The 26,454-nt window shown below is 39.9% G+C and overlaps 2 protein-coding genes across 3 annotated transcripts; both read left to right on the plus strand.

Annotated features, from left to right (window-relative positions):
• Positions 1-1,373: 1,373 nt before the first annotated feature.
• On the plus strand, positions 1,374-11,779 carry ralbp1 (ralA binding protein 1). 2 transcript variants are annotated; one of them, XM_026150198.2, is made up of 10 exons: positions 1,374-1,468; positions 3,407-3,709; positions 5,814-6,245; positions 6,335-6,684; positions 7,192-7,353; positions 8,113-8,244; positions 8,573-8,683; positions 8,764-8,885; positions 9,744-9,864; positions 10,037-11,779. In XM_026150198.2, exons 2-10 carry the CDS (start codon positions 3,460-3,462, stop codon positions 10,337-10,339), a joined length of 1,983 nt encoding a protein of 660 aa, XP_026005983.1. In that variant the 5' UTR covers positions 1,374-1,468; positions 3,407-3,459; the 3' UTR covers positions 10,340-11,779. The 2 variants fall into 2 exon arrangements, with proteins under 2 accessions (XP_026005983.1, XP_080148425.1); XM_080292299.1 differs by lacking the exon at positions 1,374-1,468 and adding an exon at positions 2,668-2,804.
• A 2,527-nt stretch (positions 11,780-14,306) lies between these two features.
• On the plus strand, positions 14,307-24,607 carry rab31 (RAB31, member RAS oncogene family). Its single transcript, XM_026150997.2, has 7 exons — positions 14,307-14,517; positions 16,767-16,846; positions 17,981-18,062; positions 20,114-20,185; positions 20,500-20,606; positions 22,177-22,286; positions 23,154-24,607. The coding sequence occupies exons 1-7, from the start codon at positions 14,482-14,484 to the stop codon at positions 23,249-23,251; spliced, it is 585 nt and encodes a 194-aa protein (XP_026006782.1). The 5' UTR covers positions 14,307-14,481; the 3' UTR covers positions 23,252-24,607.
• Positions 24,608-26,454: the final 1,847 nt, after the last annotated feature.

Consider the following 26,454-nt stretch of genomic DNA (forward strand, 5'->3'; position numbering starts at 1 on the left):
ACCACTTACTTTGCCAGAGTGTTGCTAACAGACTATATATAAAAAATGAAGTAGCTTCTGGATGTTGGCAGACATGCCTTAAAATTGCATTAATCCTTATATTGAAGTCTATGAAAATGGTGTGACTTCTGACTTGATACAAGAAATGAGTAAATGCTTTAATGGTGAGTTTATGGTTTCCATGACTGGTTTGCAGTCTTAATGAATATAAATTGTTTCTTTTATAAATTATTACTTTAATCTGTAATTCAGGGGATTGAAAAAAAAGGTTTTGCAATAAACATTTAGGAATTTTTGCACGCACTCTAATCCTTTTCTGACACTCAACGGTAATTAATTAGCAGTTTCATGGCCAGATTATGTCTGCACCCTTGTTTTAAAAATGCAAACAGATGTGTCATTGTCCAAACACCTATGGACATAACTGTAGCACAGCAGTGTGTGAACCGCTGGGATAGGTTCTGTGCTGCATTCAGGAAAAGCAAAGGCAGATGGAAGATTAAGGAAAAAGAAGAGATGCTTTAAAATAACCTGTGACTGAAACGAAGGCTGTGACTGCTCTTTGGAAGTTACAGTAACAACAAACTTGCTGAGGAAAATATGTGTTAGTCAAGGCATATATATGTACGTGTGTATGTACTTGTGGTTATCTTTTTTTTGTGCATTGATGTAAGTTTCAGTTCTACCTAATGACAGAAGAATGAGCCATTGTAAGCTTATAGAGGCAAACATATGCTAATAATGTGAGTATGTCAGGGCAATACAGGGCATGTATGTGGAGCCAGACAATAATGAGGTCTGCAACAAGCATTTCAGATACATCAGGAATCAGCTCTGTGGCCATTTGTGTTTGCAGGGGTGATTGTCAGGCAGAAGTCTCTGTGGACTATTTTTGCAGATGGCATTGTGATCTGTAGTGAGAGTAGGGAGCAGGTGGAAGAGAGCCTGGAGAGGTTGAGGTATGCTCTTGAGAGAAGAATGTGCGTGAATGAGAGGGAGACAGGTATAACAGTGAAGGTAGATGGGTTTAAGCAGCAAAAGTTTACAAGATTCTAGCGGGTTCTCATATGGTGTATGGTTTGGAGACAGTGGATTTGATAAAAAGATTTTCACTGACAGTGACCAGGATGGACAAGATTAGAAATCAGTATATCAGAGAGACGGCTCAGGTTGAGCAGTTTGAAGACAAAGGTTTGGTGTGATAGAGGCGGATGCTATGGATGGGGTAACATGAAGGGAACACATGAAACAAGAAGAAGAGGACCATGATATTTCTCAGTTATATTTCTCCTGTTTTCCCTCACAGATGTTTCACTATTTCTTTCACTTGAGTTAAACACGATTCTATTTGCGTTTAACTCCATTTCCCGACACGCACTTGTGCTTGAGCGCAAGCGCAGATGGGTTTATTTGGTATACAGGCAGCCGGAAGCTATACTGTGAAATAAACGGAACGGGATAGTACTTGGTAAAGTTTCTCGCCTTTTGTGTTTTGCCTGATTAAACATAATGCAGCGGTTAGCAAATATAGTTTACCATCTGTAGCTAACTGTGTATCAGATGTTGGTTTTTGTTTGGACGGATCTTCGGTTTTTATCGCTACTGATAGGCTGGCTAACCAGCTAGCTTAGCAGGATGGCAGCTAGCTGAACTGTCGTTAGCATATGGGGCCCTACGTTCACAGGAGGGCAGCTCTCTGTGACAGTTTGATTGTAAATTCATCGAAGATACAGAAACGAACCTTGCCATTTAAACAAATGAGCAGATAATAAGTAGCCAGCTGTTCTAACGTCATTTTTAAGGAACCCAGCAGAAAATGGTGATTTAATTTGCCCAAAGCGAAGGAAGATTAAAAGAGAGTCAGGCTTGAATAATCTGTTTGCAACCAGAGTTAATTTAGGATACTTTAAAGGAACATGTGGCTGCTTATTTTCTTGAAAAACGTGAATTCATTGCACCCTAAATAAATTTCTGTTATGTATTGTTGTCCATCATCTAGGAGATGTTAAACATAGTTTTCATACCTGTATATTTTTCATCAGTTGTCTGTCTTCAAACGATCATTTTGTCAGACCAGGTTAGTTGTAGACTAGCTTCCAGAGTAGGTTTGCCAGCTTCAGCTTGGTCTTTACTATTGAACTATGTGTAGCTTTTATTTGTTTCAGTCTTAGTCTTTTATATATGTAATATGATGGGTATTTGTAAGTAGCTCTGATAAGACCAACACAACACTGATGAATCATCTAAACATCACAGTCTTAAAAAAAAAAAACCCCAAACACTTGCGCTGAAGCCTCCTCATGTTTCTTCAGAATTGACTAAATTAGGGGGGGAAAAATAACCTTGACATTTCCTGTGTGCACTTATTTTCTTTTATCTCCTTTTATAGATACTCATGACTGGTTTAAGATTAAGGTTTCATTTCTTATTTTATATCCCAGTTACCTAACATGTTTCTTTTTCACATCTAGTTTTAGTTAACTATAATAATCATGATGTTCAGCCTACAAAACCTTAGAATCAATAGGTGCAGTCACGTAATTTAACTCACTTCCTTAAACATGTGGAAGTACTCAGCACTTCCTTTTTCTGTTTACCGTCCACAGTGCGGACAGCCATTGGGCTGTGTCAGGTAGCTGTCTGCATACAGCCCATCACATGATTTACAGTAATGTGAGATGATGAGCTTCAGATAAGTCACTGTGTCTCTGACTGGTGAGGTGATCGTTTGGTTTTTTCCTACTCCAGCTGTCTGGATTGATATGTTGGATGCGGGATTGTTTGAATGACAGAAGCCCCATCTGGTGGGTGGACATTACTGGTGCAGTTGCATTTTTTTAGGGATTATCATCGTACTGTTTAGAAACAAAGGAAGACAACACAGGAAAGAGTTCCAGCTTGTTTTACTGTTCTGCTACCTTAACATCTAAAGATCGGTTACAGATCGTGATTATTTTACATACATTCTCTCATCTGTCTGCAAAGTCTTATGTTAAACATGTTTAACTTTAAGCGGTAAATTGTGTTATAACTATGTTGTTCGCTTTAACAACTTGATCTTTGTTTTTGGTGGTAGACATACTTCTCTGACAATGATTGGATTCTGTTTTGAGTTTATCTGCCTTGCTGTGAAAGCATATTTCTATCGTTGCAGTGTGCTCTAACATAGAAAATTAAGCTCTGTTATACCGAACAGGTTGTAAAAGACAGCATATGGTATCCACAGGATATATCTAAGTCACTGGTCCTGAGATTAAACTACAACATTAACAAATGAGCTAAGTGCTCTAGTCTGATTATATGGCTGAAAAGGTGCACAATTACTGATGTTTTTGTAGAAAAGATTTTTGAACAATGAGTTGAAACACTGGTTTGAGTCAGAATTCTGTACTTCTGCCCACTGCAGGTGTGATGGAGGGGTGACGTGTGAATCAGAGGAGTGATTAGGCCAAAGCAGCCATGACCGAGTGCTTCCTGCCCCCCAGTAGCAGCCCCGCAGAGCAGCGCAGGGCCGAGCACCCCGGGGGCGTGGCCCGCACCCCGAGCTCTGAGGAAATCAGCCCCACCAAATTCCCCGGGCTGTACCGCACCGGGGAACCATCGCCGCCTCACGATGGACATCACCACGAGCCTCCCGACGCCTACGTCTCCGACGATGACAAAGAGCACAGCAAGAAGAAGAACAAGTTCAAGAAGAAGGAGAAAAGGAGTAAGATGCTTTTTTTGGGAAACATGGATTGAGGGAGGGAAGGACAGTATAGCACAAGTGAACTATTTGAGATTGCAGGCTTATTTTTGACTCTGAAAATAGCACTTTGAAAAAGTTTTTTAGCACCAGGTGATCTAAATATGTATACCTGTGTAGAAAAAAAAAACAGTTTTCTTGGATGTGGAAATATGATAATCTGGTTCTTCTAAAACCTTTTACTTTTCCAGGCATTACCTGAAAAAACGTGCACATGAGAACCCAAATGTTAGATCTAACATCTAAACTTTAGCTCCCTAACACAAAGTGTGACTGAAGTCCAGTCTTGGGAACAAAGAACTTAATTGTTTGCTGACTTCAAAGAGAGTGAGTGTGTACACTGAGGACATTCTAATCTAAACTCCAGTAGTGAGAACTTCCCTCTTATCGTCTCCTGCTGTGTGCTATGTGGGAAAAGGCGACTTCAGACAGTATCGAGTTCTGATTAGACATAAACTCTGATGTTGTCCAGAGTTTACATAAAAGGCCTCGTGTTTCCACGTAACGGTAGCCAAGCAGGGTGGCCAGAGTTTACTGAGTATATCCAACTCTGCAGTATAGATTGTGTTATCACCACTATCGCTGTGTTTGCTTGTGCTTGAGTTATCATGCAATAAACTGTAGTAGCACCTTAATTTTAATTGCATTGTAGTATTATGGCAACCAACAGAGTACACTGTACAGTTGAAAGAAAAAGGTGCTTTTATAGTGGGTGCTAAACTGTGACACCCATCTCTCAAAATACTTCACAATACCTTTTTTTCACTTACTTTGTGTTTATACACCACTTTCCCTTTAATGATTAGTTCTTATTATCGCCTGCTCTATTCCGCAGTGTTTTTCTTTTTTTGTTCTGTCTCCTCCTCACCTGCAAATGGTAATGGCAGATGGCCCCACCCCTCCCTGAGCCTGGTTCTGCTGCAGGTTTCTTCCTGTTAAAAGGGAGTTTTTTCTTCCCACTTTTGCCAAGTTCTTGCTTAAAGGAGGTTGTTTGAGTTATCTATATTATTGTGGGGTTTCTGCCTTACATTATAAAGTGCCTTGAGATGATTGGCAACATATAAATAAAGTTGAATTGAGACCAAGAGGTTAAAACAGTGAGATAAACGGAAAATACTGACAACAGTAGAACACAACAGGACACACATTTATAATCAGACTTGGGCTGGTTTATGAAATAAGGACGATTTTATAGCTTTGCAACCATTTCCAAACAACCAGGAAATGAAGTCTGGTAATAAAAAGCTGTCAGATGTTGTTCTCACAGGCGCAGCAGGACAGGTTTTACATAATAGAAATCACTACAAACCCTATAATCTAGTTTAATTGAGCCAAAGATTAGATTACATTTTCAAAAACATTCCAACATTTTTTTTAATATATGTTTTAGAGGGCGGCACATGGCTGTGTTATTCATCAACAAGGAGAAAAATGTAGAATATTTCAAACCTTGTATTTTAACAACTGGGAGCTACCGAGGGAGCTAAAGGTCACATCAGTACTAATGAGGCAAGCTACTCCCACGTTTCCATCCTGATGGCTGCAGTGGTGTGAAATGTTCCTCTGCTGGGGATGTTTTTCACCGTCGTCCACTTTGTGTCATGATTTTTCCATGCCTGGATTTAGCTCCTACACCAGGATATGGTGGGAGAGAGGAAGAGATGGACAGATTCAGCACACACCCACTGAACCCAGTGAAGGTGTGTCTCAGGCAGCGGTGTGATACGCAGAGCCCATTCTTGGGGAAACCCAGCGTAGATAAAATTAGGAGGTTGAAAGTGACAAGGGGCCCCTCGCTATCACTTTAAAAAAAGCTTAGAGTGAGCTGTTCTGGAGAGGAGCGTTGTAAGGTGCAGTGGGAGCTATGCTAAATCAGTGGCTGACCTCTTTTCCTAGTCCTCATTCTCCCCCTCCTCTGCTATCTTCTCTCTCTCACCCGTTTCTCTTCCTCTTTCTGTTTCGCTGCTATCATAGTTCGGTTATAGGACGGAGATTAGAAAACAGAGGTGCTACTCCCTTCAGATCTAACCTGATTTCTGCCTCTTCTACTCTTTATTTACTTTCACAGCGGAAGGATACGCCGCCTTCCAGGAGGACAGCTCGGCAGACGAAGCAGAGAGCCCGTCCAAAATGAAGCGCTCCAAGGGAATCCACGTGTTCAAGAAGCCGAGCTTCTCCAAGAAGAAAGAAAAGGATTTTAAGGTGAAAGAGAAGGGTCCCAAAGAGGACAAAGCCAAGGATAAGAAGTCAAAGGACCTGACAGCTGCAGATGTGGTGAAACAGTGGAAGGAGAAGAAGAAGAAGAAGAAACCAGCCACAGAGGCAGAACCGGTCCCAGTGGAGACCCCCACCTTCAGGCCCATCTTTGGAGCCCCGCTGGCTGAAGCTATCAAGAGGACAGCTCTGTATGATGGCATCCAGCTACCAGCCATCTTTAGAGAGTGTGTGGACTACATTGAAAATTATGGGATGAAGTGTGAGGGCATCTACCGGGTTTCAGGTATCAAACATTTTGATTCTACCTTCTTCCTTTTTTTTTTTTTAAACAACGTCTCTGATTACTCACATTGGCTCTTTTTTTTCTTTCAGGTATGAAGTCCAAAGTAGATGAACTGAAAGCTGCGTATGACCGAGAGGAGTGCCCATGCCTGGAGGAGTATGACCCTCACACGGTCGCCAGCCTGCTGAAGCAGTACCTCCGCGAGCTGCCCGAAAACATACTCGGTCGAGACTTGGCCCAGTGGTTCGAGGATGCTTGCGGTCGGCAGGTCGAGGCCGAAAAGGTGACGGAGTTTCAGAGGCTGCTGACCGAAGTGCCGCTGGAGAGCCGACTGCTTCTGTCCTGGCTCGTCACACACATGGACCACGTCATTGCCAGGGAGGCAGAGACGAAGATGAATATTCAGAATATCTCCATCGTCCTTAACCCCACCATACAGGTCAGTGGGAAGGAGATCAATCAGTGAAAATGCAAATGCACCGTTACATGGGAAAGGGAAGAAATATGCAAGAAGATCATGAGCTGGGGCAGAGAACATCAATTTTCCAGCAACAGGCAAACTAAACATCAAATAATAATGTGGCGCTTTGGCTCAGGCTCAGATATAGCTAAAAAAAAAAAAAAACAACCCTCCCCCTAGCAACAAACCAGTGAAATTTTATTGGATCAAAGAGTCAGTTCATCTCTGAAACCCTGGCCCAGTTTAGTGAAGCTAATTTATTCCCATAGGGGACATCTCTGTTGGTGCTCCACTTATTCTGAACCAGCAGCAGCAGCCGCCACAACTCTGTTAAATAAATACTTCTCCCACTTAATGAGCACAGTCCAGGGCCAGTTTAATCAGGCTAAATAAACATGCAGGAATTTGTATTGTGGAGGAACTGGTGCAGATACAATTCAGCTTTGTGCTCGTTTCCCTCTGGTGATCCGTGTGCCTCCTTTCCAGATTGGGAATCGTGTCCTTTACATGTTCTTCACCCACGTGAAGGAGCTGTTTGGGGATGTAGTCTTGAAGCCAGTGGTGCGGCCACTCCGCTGGTCCAACATGGCGACGATGCCGGCTCTGCCCGAGACCCAGGAGAGCATCAAAGAGGAGATCAGACGGCAGGTGGGTTCGGTCCTGTGGCAACTAATGACTGCCTATTTTAGTGTTTGAACAAATGAGTTTAAAAAAAAAAAGTTTCTTCTTTTGCTTCATATCTTAATATCTGCTGCAAAAGGAAATTATTTTTTTTATTATAAGCAGATGATGATTTTCCCTTAAAGCAGGTTTTAAAATGTTACAACATAGTAATGCAGCTTTAAGGCCTTTTCTATTTATATTAAAGTGTCTTGTCAGCAGTACACATCTTTATCTTGGGTTTGTTTCTCAGTGTGCCAGAACTCACCTGTATATAAAAGAAAATGCCAGAAAACACGTCAGCTTCAGATGGTTTAGTCTGTCGATTTGAACCCCAGTCTCTCGGCTGAAGCTGTTTCTTTAACATTAAAAAAATGTTCCTTCGTGGCCTGGATTTCCAAAACAATAAAACATCCCAGAGGAGGCTCACACATCTCAATCCCTCCTAGATCACCTAACTTAGAATATACTGAAAAGTTATTGTAGATTTTTTTGTCCTATGATGCTCAAATCATGTTAATTATCCATGGCAACTAACTTTATTTGTCATTTATAAGTGGTTATGCGTGAATCTCAGACTGCCCTTTTTAAAAAGATTATATGGTTTATTTTGCTACTTAATACTTGGACTTTTTTATTCTCATATTGACTACGTTTTTAAATGTGCTTGGCTCCTCTACTTGTCTTGAGCGGATTGTTGTCATCAAGTAAATTTCAGCCAATATTTATGAAGGTATTTGTGTGTAGGAGTTCCTCCTGAACTGCCTGCACCGGGACCTGCAGGCAGGGGTGAAGGACTTGTCCAAAGAGGAGCGGCTCTGGGAGGTTCAGAGAATCCTGACCGCTCTGAAACGCAAACTGAGGGAGGCCAAACGTCAGGTAATCTGTCTATGTCAGTATTTATGTTTCTCTGGATACAATAGCTGTTCGTATACCCAGTAATACCAGTGAGGGTTTGAATTTCCACCTCTTCTGAGATGTATAGAAATTATAACCTTCATTAAGGTAGGAAACAGCAGTAAGATTGTTTCTTTAGTCTGTTTTAAATTGAGCTGGGAGTCCTTAATAAACTATAATGTGGCCCTACACAGTAACAACAAAAAGGCAAATGCAGATGAATCGACCAAGATTAAAGCATTGTCTTGTTATTTCAACTAGAACTACTTTCTAACTGTGCTGTATGTGTCTGCTCTCCGTGGGGCTTTAGGAGTGCGAGAGTAAAATAGCCCAGGAGATAGCAAGCCTGTCAAAGGAAGACGTTTCTAAGGAGGAGATGACTGAGAATGAAGAGGAAGTCATCAACCTCCTTTTAGCACAGGTGAGTAATTCATAAAAACACATCGATCAACAGCTTGCCAAGAAAACCTTTAAACGTCTTCTCGTTCTCTCGATAATCAGGAGAATGAGATCCTGACGGAGCAGGAGGAGCTGATCTCTCTTGAGCAGGTGCTGCGTAGACAGATTGCTACTGAGAAGGAGGAAATCGAGAGGCTGCGGGCAGAGATTGCAGACATACAGAGGTAAAAGAGGACAGTGATTAAATATGAGGTGTGAACAAAGAGTTCCAGTGTTGGAAGTGTAAAATTTATAATCTATACCTGATGTAAAAGTGGTCAATGTCCCAGTCAGGTACATTTTCTTGCGGATCTTTAGATCATTTTCAGTGTGACTGCTGATTTCAGATCCCTCAGTGGATGTCTTGTTGTGTCCTTTGATTTGTGCGTGAAGGACCATATTGGGCTGTTTTCAGGACAACACTCTGGTACCATTGCATTGTGTGAACCCCTGTGAATGTCTCCTCATTAGCAGCAATACCCCTGATGACATTTGAGCCTGTTTGAGAGAAAAACATGATGTTTTCCCTCTGGTTTTATGGTCGAGCAGAAATGGTGCATTCGCTGTCCACTCAAGTCCAGGGATTGTCCGTCTGCCTGGAGTGAGCTCTGTTGCCAGATAGAGGCATTATACAAGTATGTGGCCCAACAGGTGTATGGGCTACTTGGGTCTATGGGCCACTCTTGCTTGTGCTGTTGTTGGTCCATCAGCCAGTCACAGAGGAGAGCAAAGTGATAACACACAAAGAGCTGAAGTGAAACAGAGTGTTAAAAGCAATGAAAAGTGTCCACTGCAGCCACTGCCTGTGCTTTTAATACTCTGTATTTTGATCTTTGAAGTTTTTTTCCCATTCCCAGTGAACTCCAGTATCCCTCCCTGCTCTATTCCAGCTCACCTGTGAACCAGTCAACATTCGGCAGCCACTTTAAGTCTTGCTTTAAGTTGCTTTAAGACCGTGTATGTGGTCTGACAAGTTTATGGGACCATGAAGTAAAACACGACATTAGATCCTAGCAGTAAGCCAGCATTGTGTTCCTCCGCAGTCGGCAGCAGGGTCGCAGCGAGACAGAGGAGTATTCATCAGACAGCGAAAGTGAGAGCGAGGATGAGGAAGAGCTGCAGATGATACTGGAAGATCTGCAGAAGCAAAACGAGGAACTAGAGGTGAGAAAGCATCCAGCCTCCACTACCTGTTGCGGTGGTCCTGCGGTGTTTGACAAAATTGTGGTTATTCGTATTCCAGAAGCTCAGCATACTTTTGTTTCTGGTAATAGTGAAAGTATTGGCTGGAGTTTTACAGGATCTAACTCTGAATGTGTACTTTGTTGCCCTGAAGAACAAAAACACTCACCTGAACCAGGCCATCCATGAGGAGCAGGAGGCCATCTTGGAGCTCCGCGTTCAGCTTCGCCTCCTGCAGAGCCACAAGCTACAGCAGGAGTTGACCGCCCAGCCGCCAGCCGAGCAGGCTCCACCCACACAGCCGAGCCCGGAGGCCCGCAGCGATGAGCAAACCAAGCGCTCCGTTGCTGCCGTGGCTCCTACCGCCGATGCAGCTGCTGCCACCACCAACGGAAAGGCAGCTAAGGATCCATCAAAGCCTTCACCAAACAAAGACAAGAGAGACACCAACATGTGAGACCTCTGTGATGCTTTTGATGGTCGTCTGTGCTGGTGTTCGTCTCTACCGTGGGCCAGTTGTCCTGCAGCGTTGCTCGCTATCCTGCTGGAGATTTCACATTGCAGAGCTCATTAGTGACCGTGTCCACCAAGTGGCAGACAAGGAAAAACCTTTTATATCATCTTTGGTGTCCTAACCTTCTTTTTCACATCCTCATGCAAAAAAACCACCCTGAAAAAAACAAACAAATGCTAGGTTTAGCTGGTGTAGCGGACAACTGACTACCACTGTAAGAGACTAGCAGGGACCATGTTTTCAAATATGCCGTGCCAAGCCTGTATGAAGGAGGAAGGAAGGGGCAGGAAGGGGAAATGAAGGCAATGAGAGTAAGAGAGGGTAGATTGTAGATTATTTCTCACTGGTGAGCAAGTCAGGAAGCGATCACTAGACCACAAATGTCATCAGTCCCTGTCGCTCAGATTCATCCCTTACCTTGATGCAAATTTGACTTTTTCTTTTGGATAGAGACCACTGTGCCATAACTTGAGGATGCCCCAGAGAACCACTGATAACAAAAGCTTTTTGAATGATGAAGAATTTATGATTGGTCTATCTATATATTATATATTTAAGTAGTATTCTGAAGTACACAGATGACTATTCAAGAAGTACATTAATTTTAAGTTGCAGCTTTTTAGTAATATATAAATATACAAATAAATATATTGTAGAGTCTCTGGTTCGTTTTCTTTTTTTGAACGGCAGATTCATACAGAGAAGTGTTGCACCTCGCAACTAACCGGTGGATGAAAACACGAACAGCCAAATAACAAATGTGTGTTCATCGCTGCAAAACGCAGACAAACAGCTGGAGGCCACACTTTGCTCCGTAGTGCAGTCGTCTTCTCAGTTACCTTTGCCTGCGCTGCACTAACGAGGAAGAGCGGGAGATCATATTTGTCCAGTTTAATAAGGATGTAACAAGTCTGTGCTGATGATTTATTTTTTGCTTCCTATATGGGTGGAGACACTTTGTTTTGTACTCTTCATGTGTGGAGGTTTTCTTCAATCCTTTCATTTCACAGCTGATCCGTGTCTGCTGCAACCTAATGTCATTGTTCGATAATATTTAAGGCAGAGATGTGTCCTGATTTACTTTTTCTGTATATTATTGTAAAATTGCAAACATACTGTATTTTCAGCTCTTCGTGTTTTGTCTTCTTGTTGTTGTTTTCTTTTCTTTTTTTACCATTAATAACCTGTATGGAGTTACGCGAGTGCGACTGCCCTGCTTTGGTCACAGGCAAATCCATGCAATCTCATCTGGACTCCCGATTCCATGAAACTAGAACAGGCTCAGAAGCTTCTCGTGAGGTTATTTTCATATTGTTCTGAGCTTTTGTAGCTGATTGTTACAGACAGTAATGCTGTGAAGAATAAAGTGTCAGTCTAAAATAATTATCTCACTGTCTCTTTTCCTCAAGTTTACCTTTTCACTCGACTATGTCTGGCTGGACATGTATTCCATATTTAGTACTTCTCATTTTCCATTACACAGTATCTGCCTAAATACAAACCTGAGCATCTCTGAGAGAATAGAAAGCTGGACTTTGACTCTGAAAACAAATTACTCAAGAGATAGTGGAGCCACCCAGCTTTTTTTTCTTTTTTTCTTTTTTTGGTCAGGGCTTTAACTGGTTTCCGATTTGGAAACTAGGCTTGTCAAGTAGGACTAAAAAAACTAAGAGAACAACGGATGTTAGGAACTGTCTTTTCAAAATTAAAGCTTGACTTGAATTCACATAACATAATGACCATTTTCTCTTGGAAGGAAGCAATGGTTGTAATTTAAAAGAGTAGATTTACATAGTCTACTGCATTTCAGGAAATGTTGGCTCTATAGATATACAATTAATATTAACCATAGAGCTATACATACCTTCACTGGGCATTTTATTAGGTACAACTTGTTATTACAAGGTTGTAACATTTTTGTTCCTTTAGATTTGGCTTAATTCTTATGTCTTCATGGCACAGATTGAACAAGGTGCTGGAAAAATTTAACCATAAAGATAATGACAGCATCACACAATTACTGTTGAGTGTGTTGAAAACACGCAGTTCTTTGAATCTTTGGGCTGAAGGAGGGACAATACTCGGTGTATAAATGCTCAATCAACAATCATTTATTTCCATACAATTCAACAGTCAGAGCATTACAACGTCCGGACGGGAGAGATGCTACCAGAGGGTCAGGCACATGTCTCAAAATGGTGACGGGTTGCTCAGCTTTTTATAGTCTCTAGTGGCCCCCAGCTAGTCGTAAAAGCCAAAACATCACATTTTTTCTCTGTTACAGCGCCTAAGTTATGACCTCGGCAGTTGTTTCTCTGCTTTCTGTAAGGTGGGGGTGTGGAATGTGGTCTATCTATCTCCCCTGTCTTTAGACACAGAGTCTCCTGCTTACAACCTTCTCTTCATGATTCAACAATTAAGCATGTCAAGAAAACAGTGTAACACATTCCCAGCAGATCAAGGATGCACCTTTATCTAATGAACTAATATGTGAATATGTTCTGTTAACTCAAAAGTATAATGAGAACTAAACTACATACAGATCACACACTCTATTTTAAAGGGTATAATATGATCTACAACAATATCATAATTCAACTATTTTGATTACATCTATAAGGTAACATATAATAACAGAATAATATCACAAGTGGTTGGCTGAGTCTCCTGTTCCACCACATCTGAAAGGTGCTCTATGAAATAGAGATCTGGTGACTTTTGAGATATTTGGAGACATCTGAGCACAGTGAACAAAAAAAGAGATTAAAAAAAGGGATGTCTATAAGGATATGAACATGTCAGCAACAATACTCAGTTAGGTTGTGGTTACAAAGATGCTCTCTTCACCCAGCGTGTGCCAAGAAAAGATTCCCCTCATTATTACAACAGCAGCAGCTTAAATTGTTGATAGAAGGTGGGGGATGGATCCATGCATCCATCTTACCTGGTGTTCTTTTTCTTTTTTAACCATAGATTTCTTGCAACATTTACTGTGTCACAGTCATTCCTCACTCTTCTATGAAAAATAATAAAATCACAACTCACAAGACCATATGACTGAGAATTGCCTTATAAGTAGCTTATTCAGTCTTGATGGTTGTATTTTCTTTTATTTGTGGTCATTTCTATCATGTACCACAGAAACCTGCATAGCTTGTGACTCTGTGGTTACTGTCAGTTTTCCTCGGTGCCCTCCCCATCTTTCTTTGTTTCGTGATGTTGTAAAGTATGTTAACAGATTGGCCAGGTATACAAAACGGCTTGGCACCTTAATGGCCAAAATCAAGTTGATTTATAAGAAGTGCCTTGGCCCATATATGGTAGTAGTTTGGGTGCTGAAAGTGAACAAAGTCTTTATCTTGTCAAAAGTCAGACTACCAACCTTGGTCGGTTTTTCAGTCCTAATGCAGTGTGCGTGCATTTATTCTGCCAATTCTCAGTCCAAACTGGCCCAAGCCCACTTACAAAAAACCCACCCAAGCCTGGTAGCCATTACTGGGCTGGAGCCCAGTCATTTTTGGCTGCCAGGGCACAGCCGGCTGTGTGATGATCCTACTTTAGGCTTTTATTTTTGAAACAAAAACATCATTGTCACAGTCGTCATTGTCTTTGGTTAAATTAGTTAATTGCAAAAATATGTTAAGAGCAGACCGACATTTCCCGGTCCTGTTATACTTTCATTGAACTGAAGACCATTGTATGCACTTTTATCTATTCTTAACTAAAGAACACTGTTTTTTTAGGGTAAAATAGGTCTAAAATCTTTCATCTCTTATTTCAAAATATAAACATGTAACTGACAGGCAGAGATAAAATTGCAAACGAAGTTGTTTGTTGGAGCCTTTTCGCATTATTTGTGCCAAAACGGCTGTAAGATACCTTTATTTTGAAAGTCACTGCCGGATGTTGTAAAATTTATTTTATGCGCCTTGTCAGCCGCTTAGTGGAGATGTCTGTCTGTATCAGGGGCTGGGTTTCTATTTTATCCAAGAAGAGGGGAAAATAATAGAGTTTCAAGCATGAAGAAAGAAATACATTGAGTGTACACTGACAAATGATGATTTAAAAACTTTCCAAAACTTACCATGGCTATAAGGGAGCTCAAGGTTTGCCTTTTAGGGGTAAGTGGTTGATGTTTTTGTTGATCCGTTTTGGGGGCAAATTCCTTTAGTCTGCTGCGAAACTGAAAAAGCCGACAACATGTTGATGTTAACAGCTGCTCGTTTACAACTTAATGGTAGAGTCGGTACTTTGTCAGTTCCGGTATTTTATTTAAAAGAACTCTTTGTCGTCTTCGTGAAATAAGTTGGGAATTTAACTAATATTAGTAGCTAGTAGTTGGCTTAAAACCAGCCTCATCGGTCGGCAGTCATTTTGAGTATGTCCTCTCGCATGTATTTTGTAGTTCTTAACAGATTAAGCTCTGCTGTGTAGTATAAATCTTTACTTTATAACGGCTCTGACAGTTTATCAGCCATTACGTCATCATCGGAGCCAGCGAGCCGTTAGATTTCTTGCTGCGTTAGCGAAACACGTCAGTCTGTCTTTATAAACGGTGACAGGGACGGCGAGAGCGCTTTGGACCGCAAACTGTCGCTTTATCGATGATGTTGAAGTCGGGAGCTGGGAACTTTTCAGAGCCTCATAAGGTTTTTAGGCCCTCGCATACCTCCTCAGGGCCCTGACATCCTCACTAAAATATTTTTTTGAGTCAGCCCAACCATACGCTGACCTTAACCCATCTTTTGTTACACCTCTGCATGCTTATAACAAGCGGGAGGAGCAGATTTTATGCACATTTAAAGTCACATAAAACCGTACAGGGGTGTTTATACGATTAAAAAAATGGGGTGCCACATTAGGAGACTAGGAAGTGGGTGGGTGGGGGGTCCTATTTTCTTCATCAGATGTGTTACATGAAAAGTGGGACTGCATGAGAGTTTAAATTATAGACAGACTCAAAGATTAATGTAGATACAATGAGTTGAGCATTATTACTGTTGACATGTCGGTCTTTTGGAATCAGAGGTAACAATTGAGAGGGGGGGTCTATCCAGATATCGGTAGTAATGATACCAGCACTGGTTTTGGTATCGATACTAGTGCGATAGAATTGATACTTAGTTTCTATGATCTAAATTCAGTATGTAGTCCATTGAACTGTATTAAATGACTTTTTGGGGAAAGGATAAAACAGACTTTAATGTCTATTTTATTTTTACCCTATAACCCATTTAAACAACAGAAGTCTTTTTGAGACAGGCACACTTGCGCCTTTTTTCCAATAGTACCAATTTGACTCAACTCTACTCATTTTCAGTTGTTTTCAATTACAACTGAGTACCACCTAAAAACCGAATTGAGTTGAGCCATGCTGAGCCCAGTAGGTGCTAGTGGGGCAAAAGGGCATTACGTTCCAGGTCTCCAAAAAACACAGTTTCAAGATACACAAAAAGCTGAAAGGTGTGTTTTATTGTGTTATCCAATTACTGTGGTCAATAAAATGTATTCAGAATTTGCAAATTGATGGTGATTCATCTCATAAGTCATGACACACCACTCTTCTCTACATAAGTTGATGTTATAAGTTAGAAGTATCGGTATTGGTAACAGCGATACTGGCCTTGTATTTACTTAAAATCTGCAGTATTGCACAACACTAATAAGAGGTGGCTCTCTCTGTGAACCACATGCTCATTTGGCTAACACCTTGTGATTGTGTTGGGCAATTAGTATATTCTGAAAAGTCAACTTACTAAATGGAGTCTGTAAGTAGGAAGTGAGTCTGTGATATCAGTAAAAAAATGTATACCGGTATTATCTCGGATGATGATGGACATGATATAGCCACTGTTTGCAAGGGAAAATGTGTATTCCCAGAGTGGTTGGTGAATAGTTCCCAGAGGTTGCTTGGCTGTTGCTACAGTAGGTGAAATCAGTCGCAAAGAGGACGCTGTGCACAAAAGCCTCTTTGTGATTGCTTTGGTGGCTAGCAGATTGTTGTGCTCACCTGGAGTTAGCATGGAAGATGCTGATTACAGCTGGAACCTTTTGCAACCACAAGAGTTGCCCCCTGCTGGCCCTTAGTAAGAATGCAGGTGAAGTATTCATTGTGAAAACCCTTAATAAGTAAAAGTGATTATAGTACAAAAGTTTTACCATCAAAATATATTTAAGAAATCTAAAGTGAAAGTACGTGTTACACAGAGTCATACACCGTGTGTTACTGGATAATTTCACGTTATCATTTTAATGACTTAAATACTGCTGTTGCATACTCTTGTATTTGCTATGGTTGTATAATCCAGTAGGTTCAATAGTGACCGCTCACTCTTTGTGTGCATGTCCTGTGACTGATTGATGTTTGCAGGACACTGGAGTTGGGAAATCCAGCATTGTTTGCCGATTTGTCCAGGATCATTTCGATCACAACATAAGTCCAACCATAGGGTGAGTGTTAATCAGCAGAAGGCTTAAGCAGCAGGAAACTAATCAATCGTGTTTGGACACAAAGCTGAAGTAAAGATGTACAGAAATGTACAGGGAGATTCAGCCAGTTAATCAGTAATTTGGCTGAATGAAACTATGCTCAAGCTCAAGTTAAGCTTGTGTTTTTTAGTGATCTCAATCCACATCATTTGTACTAATGGGTAGATTGATAATCCTATGAACTGTCTATAAGCTACAGAAGTTAAACCTAATTATAGAAGAACTGATTACTCAAGAGATAAAAATGAATGTACCTTATTTCATTTGGGTCTTTTATCTTAACTGAATACTTATATATACATATAAGGAATTGCATAAGACACTATTGTCAGACTGTTAAAACTTAACAGACTTTTATTACTATTTAATATTTCTTTAGTCCACAGTAAAATTGGGCGGATTGGTGATAGTCATAACCTCTGAGACAATGTAGAACATGTACAGCTCAGCCAAAAGGTCTCCTTCCTGTAAGGGAAACCTCAGCAGGTAACACATAGCTTATTCTAAACAAACTTTAGCAACTGAAATAAAGACAAACCCACGCGGGAGTCATCCTGCTTCAGCTCCACAACTCCAATAATTCTCATAAGGTGTTTTCATTTTATTACAAATATGTGATTTAATTACATTTTTGAAGTACAAATTTTAGTTAAGTGTTTGCAAGCTTTAATGCACAAATAGGGTACGAGTAGTGGTTGAAAACAGTGTAAAAAATGTAACTTATGGGAAAATGGGTTCAAATGAATAATTGCAAATCCACCTTCCAACTTCTGTAAGCCTGTGAAAAAACCTTGATTTTACTATGTCATTGCATCTGATTTTTTTTTTTTTTTTAAAAACCCTCACTTTGGAGTAACACTTTAAGGCAAAAAGATTGTAGAATTGTTTAAAAATTATAGTTTTCTTAGTACTTGGTGCAATAAACACTGAAATAAAGGAGGTTTTACATGCCTCTATAGCAACAAACATGCTGTCCCAAACATACTTGTTTTCAGTGTTCTTACTTTCCTGCTGACATGCACAGATTTTTTTCCCTTTGTTTTTAAAGAGTGACCTAAAAAATAGCTGTTGTGAAATGCTTTAAATCATCCACAGAGCGTCATTCCTGACCAAGACAGTGCCATGTGGAAATGAGCTACACAAATTTCTAATCTGGGATACAGCTGGGCAGGAACGGGTAAGTGTACGCAACAGAAACTCCGCATGGACTCGCTGTTAGCTTTAAGTTAACACATGTGATGTTGATTTTCCATTAAACTTTGCATCAGAAAGCTGGTACTCGTGATAGGTAGATATTTATAGGTTATGAAACAGGATGCTTGACACAAGAGTTCAAAGGTCATGAGACATCACGGTGATTAATTTGATGGCTAAGAGGGGGAGGTGGGTTATAGCTGAAGCTTGCCAAACCTGCTTACTGCATGGAAAAAACTAACGCGAGCATTTCCTGCTTATGTGTGAAAAAAGTATGCTGGGACTTCTGCTGTGAGCGTTCTATTATTACATTTGACCGACTGATCTTGTGTGATCAGTGGTGCTGATTGTAAACATCTGTGAACAATACAACTGTGGACACTCTTGAAATATTGATGTCACTGTAGTGTAGTGTTATCATCATGACTGTGAGCTTGCTGATTAAACCTGTGACGTCTGAGTAATTAATATAATTTCAAAAACATGCCATAATATTTTTTTCTACATTTATTATCATTCAAACACCATCTGCTTGTTTAAACACACGCTTCCCTTACCTGACATTTTTGGGGTTTTAGATACCAAATATAATTGAACATGTCAGTGTTTCTCAAACTTTTCAAAACGAGTACCACCTCATAAAATATATGGCTCTTAGAATACCACCCTTATGACCAACATTAAAGTACAATAGTATACGCCTATTTAACACCATATAGTTTACATGAGACAATTTTATTTCTTATATGAATGTTATTTATTTTAACTGTCATAAACAGGATGTGACAAGTGATAATAATAACAAAGGTACTGCATTAAAACATTCACAGCAGGTGGGATATCTGATTGATGACCACAGTTTGAGAACCACTGGAATATGTTATTTGAAGGCACTGATAATGTTTTTAAACTGAAAAGGGTTTTATAAAATAAACTTCTGCAAGCCATAAATGTAATGAATTTTTTAAAACGGAAATGATGCACTCATTTGATTTCTTATTTAATTGGCCACACATTGTCTACTTTATTAAAATACATACGAGCGATCGTGGCTCAAGAGTTGGGCGTTTGCCTTGTAATCGGAAGGTTGCTGGTTCGAGCCCTGGCTTGGACAGTCTCGGTCGTTGTGTCCTTGCGCAAGACACTTCACCCGTTGCCTACTGGTGGTGGTCAGAGGGCCCGGTGGCGCCAGTGTCCGGCATCCTCGCCTCTGTCAGTGCGCCCCAGGGTGGCTGTGGCTACAATGTAGCTTGAAATCACCAGTGTTTGAATGGGTGGATGACTGGATGTGTAAAGTGCTCTATACAAATACAGGCCATTTACCATTCTACCGATTGACTTTTTTTTTTTATGATTGTTGAGTTAACTAAACTGCTGCAACTTTGAGATGAATTGTATCTTCTCTTCTCATTGGCAGTGGATATATAGTTGTACTGATGATAGTTGCTGAGCAATGTGTCTGTGCAGAGGAGAAGAAAAGCTGCGCAAGCTTAAGGGAATGGTGCCGGTTTTAACTGATAAGAGAAACCAACAGTAACTTCAGTACAAAATAGAAATAATTTTGATACAGATGCCATACATTGGTATAGGAAATGTAAAAGAATATAACCTGAGTGTGATATTTATTCTTAAATTGACATTCGTTTTTGGATTCACTGTTTATAAATGATCTCAAAGTTTGGCACGTGTTGGTACATTATTAGCCGATGCGTTCACTCATCGTTTATCTGCAGTAGGCTAACATTTAGTGAGGTGATTTTTACATTCAGCATTTCTTTACAAGCTACCACAGTTTGTCAAGTCAAAGTGAAGGTAACTGCTAAAAGTTAGAAAGGCCTGGGGACTTGAGGAAGTAACTGTTTCCATAAACTCATCATGTAAGAATGTATGGGCATAGTACTCTGCCAGGCTTTTATAAGCTTTTTTTCCCCCTTATTAATCATAGACTGAGCACTTTGGATCATATTTATGTGTGATATACCAAAAAATGAAATCAATCATGCTAACTAATATAAATGTGTCGTCTTTTTTTAGTTTCACTCGTTAGCTCCTATGTACTACAGAGGATCGGCTGCTGCTGTCATTGTCTATGACATTACTAAACTGGTAAGTGTAACAGCAAGTTTACTATTGCTAAACTGGTTAAAGTGTCAGGGCTGTTAGCTCCCTGGAAAAAATGAAAAACATCAGTAACAGCTGTCCTGAACATTTGTAAGTGAAGAATTTTTGCTACTTTTCCATCACTGTGAGATGCTGTGTTTCATGACCTACAAATGTCATTCTTTCCTGGTTTGTTAATGGAAACTCGTCTGGGGAAAAAAAAGCAATGAATATATGACAGGAGACGGAAAAAAACTGCTGGGCATATTCTCATAAACGATCTATCCCAGGATTGACCCCAATTTCTTCTTGTTGTCCAGGATTCGTTCCAGACGCTGAAGAAATGGGTGAAGGAGCTGAAGGAACACGGTCCAGAAGACATTGTAGTAGCTATAGCAGGGAATAAAAATGATTTAGGAGACATCAGGTGGGCTTCTTTTTTTCATCTCTCTTTTTTTTTATATTTGTAGTTTTTATTGGTGATCTTGTACAGAAGGAACTTTACAACACACATGGGGACAAAGATCAGATAGCCATATACATTGTTGGTCAACATATCCAACAGAATTTCAATTTCTCAAAACTGTAGGAAGATGTAAGTAATAGTTCCCAGTTGTATTTCTCTAACTGGAGGCAGTTGATCCAATCTTGGTGTGATGTCCACCTTATAGTTGCTTACCTAGGTAAGGAGAGTCACTTAAATAAAATCGCTTCTCAGCTCTTTAATGTACTGGGTCCATCTGGAACAGAGTTTGTTGAATTTGTCTCTTTGAAGCTGCAATTTTTCATCTCTTTTGTTGCAAATATGTTTAAAAAAAGTTTCTACAGACACTGTTAGACTGAGTTAACAAACAAATGTGAAAATGGAAATAATTTACCTCAAAAAGGGGTCCAAAGTTGAGGGATTTTCACAGTGAGCAAACTGCAGAGAAGAAGTACAAAGTATTGTGTTGCAAGTCTTTAAGAGTGAAACAGGACAACTGTTAACTTAATCCGGGCAGAGATCTGAATCATCGTCTAGCCACGTCCTGTCATACCACACTGAAGTAAGGTGGTTAAGCCAAGGACTTGTGCATTTCTTGAATTTACAACCACTGGGGTTCTTTGTACTGACAGCAGACTGATCTCTGAGGCTCTTCGTCACATGTTCTGTCAATGAATAGCTCGTCAATTGTGGTCGTTTTCAGAAAGTACTTCTATTTTTGTTTTATTGCCTGACAGACTTGAGACCAAACTAAAATATATATGTGGCCTATGAACTAAAATAAATAAAATAACCCCTGTTATTGGAGGTCTGTGGCATCACTTCAAAGGTCTTATTTGTTCCAAAGCAGCAACATGACCTTTCTCTTTATGTTTAGTGATGAAGAAGTTGTGTTATTATTCACTCTGGTCCCAATTATAAGTCTTCTTTTATTGTATCCCTTCCTTCAACAATATATGTGCAGTAAAGTCACACAATACTGTGCAAAGGTGTGGAGTCGCCACTTTATTTCTGTACATTTTGTACGTTCTTGTACCTGACTATTTTCAGTGGACTGACTTTGTTGAGCCACTGACCTATGAAACAGTCAAGTTTAAAAAGTCCTTTTTTAAGTGTTGCCTTCACATTACAGACAACTTAGCAAATAAACAATTTTCAGTTGTATCTGTAGACATTTTGTTACTGGCAGCCTGTCACAAATATACATCTTTTGTTAACATTTTTAGTTGAATTCATGAGAGATTGCAAAGATAACACAATTTGACAGGCATAAAATGGCATTTCTACCCCAACAAACTGATTCCCAAAGTGTTATAAGCTGAAACCCCGATATATTTTGGCACGGTGTGCAGTTTGTCCTTAAAAAAAATGGAGGAAACTGCACAATCAGAGGTGAGAAGAAGTGTCAGGCCTGAAAAAAAAAAACATGTCTACATCCAGTTAGAAACTCAACTGGTGAAAGTGACTAATTAAAATGCAGATTTTCCATCTGAACTGTTCATCTTTTTTACAGGGAAGTTCCTATGAAGGAAGCTAAGGAGTTTGCTGAATCAATTGCGGCTATTTTCATTGAGACGAGTGCCCGAAATGCTGTCAATGTTGAGGAGCTCTTTCAGAAAATCAGTAGGTTTTGTGGCTTTTTGTTTTCTCCATCAGAAGTACTAGTGTGTCCTGTCTTGTGCTTGATTTAGAGTGGCCTAAGCAGCCTGCTGCACCTCCCCAGAAAAGTAACTACACTTTTAGAGCGGATCAGCTCTAAAATCTTCTCTCTTGTCTGCATTTCAGTGAAAGTAACTGTTGGTCATGTTAAACACTAGTCTATGTTAATACCCTAGTGAACTCCAGCTTCCTCTCATAGTCCAAAAACGGATTTGTTAGGTCAACGAATCTAGATTGGCTACAGGCCCTGTGATTGAGGGTGTCCTGTCTAGGATGTACCTGGCAACTTGCAGTATGACAGCTAGAATAGACCCTGAAGTGGATGATCAGTTAACAAAGTGGATAAATGTGACAAGAGACAGTTTTTTTTTAATGTATCTTTTGTTTGTGCTCAGAATGGAAGCAGAAAAAAATCTCTGACTTTAATTATTCAGTTCCAAATAAACCTGGACTCTACATTACCCTGGAGCCTGCAACACAGCATGACTCCAAATGATGATATGAAACATGCAGTTTGTAATGCACATTTTCTGTTTTAATTGCATTAAGGTTCTGCCATAATGTGGGGGATACATTTTAAATCAAATATAACACAGTGAAAGTTTTATTTTTATTCCGGCTAATTGATGCTGGGATGTTTTGGTTCAACGCTGTGTATCCTAAGCTAAGCAAACTCCTTTCTTTCATGTGGTCATCAAAAAAACTGCTCTGCCTTAATTTTAGTAGTAGTGAAGCAATGCCAAATACAACTCAGCTAAATTTATAAAACTCTTTGTATGCTTAAGATGACTAAATCTGATGTGGAATCTCTTTAAATGTCTGTATTTTTAGGTAAACAAATTCCACCCCTGGAAAATTCTGAGGTGGACAGCAATGATTCCTTTAAACTCACACGACAGCCTGCTCCATCCACCAGGAGGTGCTGCTAGTACCAGCAGCGGCTGATAAGATTACTTCCTTCCGCACTAAGGACCCACCAGCACAGCAATCCACACGGCGTCTTACCCTAGTGACAGCACAGTGAGCAGACTGAAGTTGGCCTGCACGTGTGGTTGATTGCAACATGAAACAGAAAAACCTGCCAGCAGTATTATATGCGTCAATCCACCAGTTTTAACATGCATGTTTATTTAATTTATTCCTAGCAGTTTCAGATCTGCTGAAGTCATGAAGCAGAAAGCCTTCAGTTTGTCCCCCTCAGGTGGTGTTCTGGCTGAACTACTGTGTGGTGTGATACATACAGAAGCTCATTCTAAATTTCAACTCATTTTATACTCTGACTTTAAAATTGAGCACAAATTAAAAACAAGCGGAGCTGACGTGTTTTCTAAAGACAGGAATTTAATAGTTGTTTTCATCACTCTCCTTCTCTGTAGACTATTATAGCACTGTGGCTCTTAAACACATTGAAATTCTTAATATCAATTTTTAGCAAGTCTAACTCCTCCACCCATGAAGCATTTGTGCACATGTGCCACATTTAAGTAAGAGGTCGTTAAGAACAAACTCAGACGAGCATTTATCTCTGTAGCTCAAATGCGACAGGTTTACATTCCTCACGTGTTTTTCACGCACATTTGCTTTAGAAAGATTTTAACTGTAGTGCTGCAGTGGGAACAGCTTGAATCACAATTACAGCATGACACCCCCGGCTGAAACACTGTGACCAATGCTAGAACTGTTTACATAGTGATTTGTTAAAGATGTTTTCTACGTGCTGAAGTGTATGGAGATTTCATTGCAGGGAACGACTGTATACAGCTGCCAGTCGTGTTTTTGTTTTTTCATGCATTTTACCTGTAAAAGGGGGTCACTTTTGTATTGTTGATAAGAGACAAGAACTGCATCTATTTGACTTTAAACATGTGTGCAGCTGTTATATTGCATATTCTAACCAAACTCTAAAAGAACTGTGGGAGCGCAGCCCTAACCGTTTAAACCGTTCATCATGCAGCACTTTGCATATTTACACAGTATCAGCTGGGAGTTGCTTTAATAGTAAAAATGTTAACTATTGCAGTTCTCCTTAACTTCAGCATACAGGAGAAATTATTTGAAGGAACATGAAAATTAATTACAATACTGACCAATTAGTTTTGCATTGTCATAGCTTACATTTGTAGTTTACATTTGTACTTGAGTTACTTATTTACATTATAACGTGTACAGTTTTTATCAACAGGTATGATGGGATAATAGAATCAAATGTTGACTTTGTAATGCCATAAATATAATGATATTTACCGCCCTATATATGGGAAAATATACCAGCCTTCATTCAGAAATCTTCTAGTCTGTGTGGCCTTGCTTATCTGAAAAACATACGGTGCATACCTTTAGGTATATGACGCAGTTTTTTAGCTCAGAGGTTAATTTGGAGCAAATGTGCGGCATGGGACTACAATCTTCCACTAAAATGCACCACTCAGTAATTGGCTTAAGATGAAAACTGAAATGAACTTAAGAGCTTCTTAGTACCAGATATAAACAAAGTTATATCAGCTGGAAGAGTTATGATTGAAAACAACCTTCATACAATGTAGACTGGATTTCTCAGTGCGCATTGTTTGGACCCCCTTTTGTGTGTTGAGATGGCGACACAAGTGCCTTTTGTATGTTTTTCTAAACAAAATGTATGACATGGCTAAAATGTGCATACTGTTAGAATTAATTACTCATGTCTGACCAAATATATACATAACACTGCCATTCCTTTACAGTCACACTCATACTGTATGCTGCAGTCATGCTTCTCTGTTTACTCTATAGACCAGATTAACATCTGTATATTAATCAATGTAATAAAGAAGTAAAGATTCAATTTCTCTTCAAATTTTACTCTTTCCAATAATGAAATACTGAAGTGTCATCAAAGATCTCAAACACTGTCAAAGGATTACAAACTAAGCTGATGTCTGTACAGTTTCTCAGTCATCCAGTAGTCTAGAGAGCTTGAAAACAAAGAGGCAACTGAACTGATGATATTTGATCTATCAATCATCCAAGAGTCTTCTTCAGCTGTAAAAGTAAAAGGGGGTGAATCCCGCTTGCTGTCAAAGAAACTGGAGAATTTTAGCCAACAAGCTTGACATCCCAGAACACTTCAGACCCAGCGACACACTTGACAAAAGCTGGTTCATCCCAAAGACAAAACTCCCAAACACAAGCTAAGTATCATAGTGTTCTCACTGGAGAAAACAAACAGCTATTCCATAAATGCATGGCACAGCGTAGAAGAGCCACCTTGACAGGACAAGACTGAGCTACACATCTGCATCTAAAGGATAAAGGCCACTCTTTGAAGGATGCCAGAGTTCAAACTTTAGACTGAGAAGACAAACGGTTTGAAAGAGGAGTAAAACAGGCCATCTGTCCACTGATGTGGATCGTCTTTGAACAGTGGCTTATGACACCAATGAGGTCTCGCAGTACTTTCACTTTTAACCACCCTTAAGGTGTTGGTAATGACCCATACCTTTCATTTTTAGAACCGAACAAGCCTCTTTTCTCAAGATCTCTATTAAGTTTTGATAATAGGTAAATGAGTGAGAAAGATGCAGTCACTAAAAGAGGGTTGTATCATGACATTAACATCTTGACATTGTGAAAACACTCTATGCAGCCTCATTTAAACCACCTTATACTGGAGTCCTATGGAAATGACTGAACATGATACTGGTAGGGAAGGTATATTATGGAAGAACAAATGTCTGGCTTTCACCTAAAAAACCCGATATCACTATAGAACAACCTTTTATCTTTAACAGCAAGAAATGATCATTATTTCTGAACATGCACAAGCGTGACACTCTGAACTGCTTTAAACACCTCAAATCACATGTAGACTGCGTCCTATTCAGTACAGCTTACTGAGGAGAAGTCCTCAATTCCCATAAAAGCGATGGATCGCAGTTGTCAATGGTCTCTAAGAGAGCAAGCCTCAGATATTAATAGTTCACAATGAGTACACACACTGCACAAAATCGCTGGATTCCTCGCAAATAGCATCTTAAATTCCCCTTTTTAGCATTCCCCTTTTCATCTATGCTCACATGATGGCCCAAAATGTGTTACGTTTCATCTCTCGAATAAAAAAAGTTTTTCTTTTTTAGAAAGAGTTCTCCTCAACCAG

This window comes from Astatotilapia calliptera, chromosome 18, assembly GCF_964374335.1.
Source record: "Astatotilapia calliptera chromosome 18, fAstCal68.1, whole genome shotgun sequence".
In the NCBI taxonomy this organism is placed as follows: domain Eukaryota; kingdom Metazoa; phylum Chordata; class Actinopteri; order Cichliformes; family Cichlidae; genus Astatotilapia; species Astatotilapia calliptera.